The sequence below is a fragment of the Pogoniulus pusillus genome, chromosome 12 (assembly GCF_015220805.1).
Source record: "Pogoniulus pusillus isolate bPogPus1 chromosome 12, bPogPus1.pri, whole genome shotgun sequence".
In the NCBI taxonomy this organism is placed as follows: Eukaryota; Metazoa; Chordata; class Aves; order Piciformes; family Lybiidae; genus Pogoniulus; species Pogoniulus pusillus.
Genome location: NC_087275.1, coordinates 16,140,295 through 16,145,670, shown reverse-complemented (window position 1 = coordinate 16,145,670; position 5,376 = coordinate 16,140,295). Strand labels below are relative to the sequence as shown.

At 41.2% G+C, this 5,376-nt stretch overlaps 1 protein-coding gene across 1 annotated transcript; it reads left to right on the top strand.

Moving 5' to 3' along the window:
- The first annotated feature begins 4,492 nt into the window (after positions 1-4,492).
- On the top strand, positions 4,493-5,376 carry EPCIP (exosomal polycystin 1 interacting protein). The gene has a single exon (XM_064152432.1). The coding sequence runs from the start codon at positions 4,493-4,495 to the stop codon at positions 5,165-5,167; it is 675 nt and encodes a 224-aa protein (XP_064008502.1). The 3' UTR covers positions 5,168-5,376.

Genomic DNA, 5,376 nt, shown 5'->3' with positions numbered 1-5,376 from the left:
TCGCCCAGGCCTTCGTGCTATTGCGATCTAAATTGGGTAGTTTAGGTATTCATCCTGTGTACGTTACTCAAGCTGCACAAGATTATGCGGCTTTAAGCTCCTCTTTGCTTAATACAACACTTTCACAGAGGCACATGCTAACACAAGTAATCAATGAGGGGGTTTAATTAGTATTTTTCCTGAATAGAGAATGGAAGGAAGCACCCTGTGAAGAAATTAATTGTGTAGACTTGGGACTTCCATTGAATAGGATTAACTTTCCTTGAGACAGTAGCATTCTCATACAACAGTCAAAGACTTTTTATTGCTTTTTTTGCAGTTTTCTTAATACACAGATCTAGAATTAGGAAAAGGGAAAAATCCTAATGATTGAAACAAATTCAGAAACCTGACACTAATATTAAATAAGCATAGAAAATCTCCTTTAGCTATCAAAGCTTGTGACAAAAAAGGAGTGGGGATGCAACCCTGCATTAGAAAGCTTTTGGGGTAACATGTAATAAAGCAGAACTTTCAATGCTGGCAAGAGTACACATCTGAAAACATGCATGGCTGAGACAATCAAACTCCAATAATTTTCTGCTGGTATCTATGTCTAGACCAATTTTCACTTGAAAGGCCCCCATCTCAGGACAAAAATTAACACCATTAGCTACATTTAGATGACCAAAATAACTTCTTTTTTTTTTTTTTTTCCAGAAGCATGTAATTACTACTGGAAGCAAGCAAAATTTTGCTAAAATCATTAGGATTTTTGTTTGCTGCTGAGCAGAGAATTCAGCATCTCTTTTCCCTTCCCTAACACAGAGACCAGAACTGCAAAGCAGTGGATGCCTTACCACTCAGCACTGCAGGCTGAAGGGACTGTGAGGCAGCTGCTGGGATCTACATTTCCTTCAGTTTCTGCATGGAGGGAACAACTCATTAATGAACAAGAAATATTAGGTTGGATATAAACCACAGAAGCCAGGAGCCAAAGCAGAAGCAAAATTGGTGGGTCTTCTAGAGAAATGTCATTCCTTTTTCTTTTGCTTTCTGGAAAACATGTTTGTAAATTTAGCAAAGCATCTTCTCTAGGACCAGTTCTATACTCTTTCTGTATGTTCTGCCCTATTAAAGAGCTTTCTCATTTGTTGAGGGAGGATTCCTTCCTTCTCCTTCATTCCTCCACCCCATCTCTGGGTTGCATCTGCCTCTCCTCCACATGGTCACTTATCACTGCTTTTTCTCCTCTCTACAGCTTACTACTTCACCCTTCTTGCTCCAATATACAGGCTCTCATGGTTTCCTCCTCATCTACCTGCATATGCTAAGTCTGTACTCTGGGGTTTAGGTACTGTGTCCAGGTACTCTTCAGTAGGTTTTACTACAGACTTAGACAGTTGTTATGGAGTTGCTCTTACTGCTTAGAGCTGGCCTTTCTCCCTGTTCTCTGAAGTATTCAGTTAAACAGATGTGTTTGTAACAAAAAGTTCTACAATTTGTGGGGATGCAAGAGCTTCCTCTAAAGGAAGTCTGGAGCAGTTTTCTCTAAAGTAGTCTACAAGGAAAATGGGATGGTAGCTTTGGACTTCAGGAAGCCTACCAGATGAAAATCAAGATCACAACAACCACCAAAGCCTTCTTAATGATTAACATCTTCAGGACAGTTAAAAATCTCTCAATTTCATTGAATTGTGAAACACTGGCAATATTGTAGCTTTCTGATTTATCACAACTGTTTAGCCACAAGCCCCTGGTTAAGGGCCCAGGTGGAAGTTTTGCAATAGGATTTTCATTGTGATGCATGATTAGATGCTTAGATACTGCAGACCAAGTTAATCTAGCAGTAACGATGCCAGAACAGCTCCAGCTTACATAAGTCTGACCTCTGAAGTTAAACATTAGCTAACAGTTGGACTGGTATTTCTGGTATGTGCAACATAGATTAAATATTTGATTTAAGTATTAAAATGGCTGTGTCCTTCATTTAAGAAAACAACACACTAAATCCAGGGAGAATTAGATAGCTTTTGAGTCAGTTTGTATACATGTACCCTACATAGGTGTTGTGTAAGTGTAGTGGCTCCAGGAGTTACCTGCCCCCCCCCACCCCACCCCCCCCCCCCACACACAATGAGTTCATCCAGACGAGACTCAGCTGACTGGAAGTGAAGGAATGAAGCTTTATATTCAGAACTTAGCACAATATACAAGCAGATATTTACAATATATTATAATTATTTACAACTATATACAGTTATAAACAAGTTAAAATGAATACAGAAACACAATACCCCTCCCAGCAGTCAGTGTTCAGGAAGGGCTCCTAACCACCCTTCCACCTTCTTTTCACCCCCTCCCTTATCCCAGAGTCTGCCTTATGTGCAAAGCAAGTTGGAAGAATCGGCAAGGGGGGTTAGAAGCAAAATGTTTAGTTGGGCTATGTGCAGGGTCAGGCAGAAGCAGTTAACACAGCAGAAGCCAGGGAGAGACACTGTCTTATCTATGTTTGTGTTCTGTTTTTTATATGTCTCAGCAAACCTATGAGTGAAATAGACATCACTTTATTTTCCTTTTCACAGCAAACCATCTGATTTCTCTTATTAAAATATTCCAGTTAGATTCAAACCAGCACAGTAAGAATGGCCATAATCTGTCAGACTAAAGATCCATCTAGTTAAATAGCCATCTCCACATGCAACCGTAAGAAGGTGCATAGTAGAGACTTCACAGAGAGAGTGATTTCCCATTGGAATGGGCTGCCCAGGGAGGTGGTGGAGGCACCATCCCTGGGGGTCTTCAATATAAGACTGGATGAGGCACTTAGTGCCATGGTCTAGTTGATTGGATAGGGCAGGGTGCTAGGTTGGACTGGATGATCTTGGAGGTCTCTTCCAACCTGGTTGATTCTATGATTCTATGATTCAAACAGGACAAGAACATGAGATACTTACTGCTATAACTTTGTCTCCATTTTTTCCGGTTCAGGGCCTTCTGCATTCTGTGTACATGATGACTGAAGTGGACTTCTCATTGAACTCAGTCCTGCTTGAATTTCTGAAAACTCTTCACATCTCCAAATTGCTTTGCTAAACATCAGCTGCAACCTACTGTTTTTATTTCAAATGTCCTGCTACTGTTCTTGGAAGGAGCAGTGAAAAACTGATCTTTGCCAACCATCTTCATATTATTTGTGCAGTTAGAGGTCACCACCATACCTGCCTCAACAATCTGTTCTCCCACCTAGAGTCTTACCTAAACTAATTCCACTGTACTTAAAGAAAATCCTTCCATAGCTCATCACCCTTGTTGCTCTTCTCTGAACTCCAGTCCTATGGTATCCTTTCTGAAATGCTGGGATCCAAACTGCACATAACAGGTAAGTGTCAGCAAACAATTGATTTATGCCGTAATTCAATAGCACAGTCTCCTTTATTTTTTCCCCCAATCTTATTCCTATTACATCTTAACAATTTCATTACTTCCTGACTGCTGTTAAACAATGAGCTGATGTTTTTATTATACAACTGTCTATCACAAGCTAAAGACCTCATTCCTGGAAAGGATCTGGTGGTAATGTCAATTCCATATTCAACTCTGCTTTGAAAACAAAATAGCTGGTAGCTGGGAATCTGAAAGTCCCCTCCAATCATGTTTCAAATCAGCTGAGGTAGAGAGTGGCTGGGATGGAAACTTGTTTCATTAACATGTGTGGAAGTGCTTACTTTGCCAGGGTAAATGAAGAAGAGCAGAGGAACTAAGAAACCCAGGATCTACCCTATGCTAGTCGCTGTGCAGAGACACAGTGGGAAATGGTTCTTGGTCTCCAAAACTTACAGCTAAGGCTGGTGCAGACATAGCTTCATGTGGATCAAAATTAGGTTTTATTAGTATACCACAGCTCTGAAGGATATGTGCTGCATTCAGCAGTGCTTCTGCCCTTAACCACCTCTTCTTCCTTTCCCTTTGCCTGATATATCCCACACTCAGTTTAAACGGAAGGTTGCTGCAACTCTTACTTGGAAATTCAAGTATAGAACACAACACTTGTCTTTAGCCCTTCTCAGACTGCCTCACTCAGTGGAGAACCAGGTCATTTGTCACTCCTGTCTGTTGGGAAGTAGACAAAGAGAAAGCAAAAAGGAGAAGTGAGCACTGGCTCACACTGGCAGGTTGAGATGCTGCCTGGATAAGGAAGAGGGTGTCCAAGCTGTCCCATAAGTGAACTATTTAGAGCAAAAGAGGGGTGAAAGAAGAATCCCAAACGTGAGTCACAATTAATTTTTCTGAACCAGTTTAGCTGTTTCCCTTGTAATACAGGGAAACCTGCAAAACTGCAGTATGATTCTGAATAGGTAAGAGAGATAATGAGTGGGAAAAGCAAAGCAATATTAACTGCTGAGTGGTGTTCAGGATAATAAAGAAATTGTTTTTCCTCAGTAGGTGAAGCCAAATGATATAATTCACTGAGTAAAAAGAGGAGACATTTGGCAGCTTGGCACCAGTACTAATGAAGCCAATAGCCTTCTCTGCTTTCTCCTTTTGGCTGGCTCTCCTTTTGGCTGGCTTCCTTGGCATACAAATCACTGGCAGTTTTGTGAGAAGTCAGAAGAACCATACGCTAATTTTCACCAAGGAAAACACAATTCGCAACTGCAGCTGCTCGACAGATATTCGTGATTGTGATTACAGCCTGGCAAACTTGATGTGCAATTGCAGAACAGTGCTGCCTTCTGCCCTGGTAAAAACTACCTACAACAGCCACCTGACCATTTGGTTCACAGACACCACTGTGCTGGAGGTGCTCCTCAACTTCACAAGGGTGTGGGATTTGAAGCTGTCCTTCTGCGGCACCACTCCTCTCCCAACTGAATACTTGACCATTTGGGGACTTCGCAAGCTCCGAGTAAAGAAGGTCAAGGGACTATTTCCAGAGCAAAGTGTCACCATCTACAGCAGCAGCAAAAATGAAAAAGATGACTTGCTTGCAGTACACAACAAAGACAGACAAATGCTTGTGTATCTTTCTTTTCTCGATACCTCACTTTTCAATGGATATTCTTTGCTGAAGTCATACAGCGTGGAGAACATCTCCAGTATCACAGAGCACTTCCCAAGCTTAATGTACTCTGATATTTCCTCAACCTCAGATAACAAGAGCTATGTCGTAACCTTCATTTACTGAGTTATTTAACATAGTCAGTGGCCAGAGGCATGTCAAACTGCTCAGAGAGAGATGGGGTTTCTTTCAATTCTCTTTGAGTTGGCCAAGAGAAGTTGTTGCAGGATAGACATTCTGACTGTGATAGTACTTTACAAAGTGATTTTACAGTAAGAGAGACTCATCAGACTGATTCAGCAAACACTTTCCTAAAGAAAAAAGACAACGTGAAA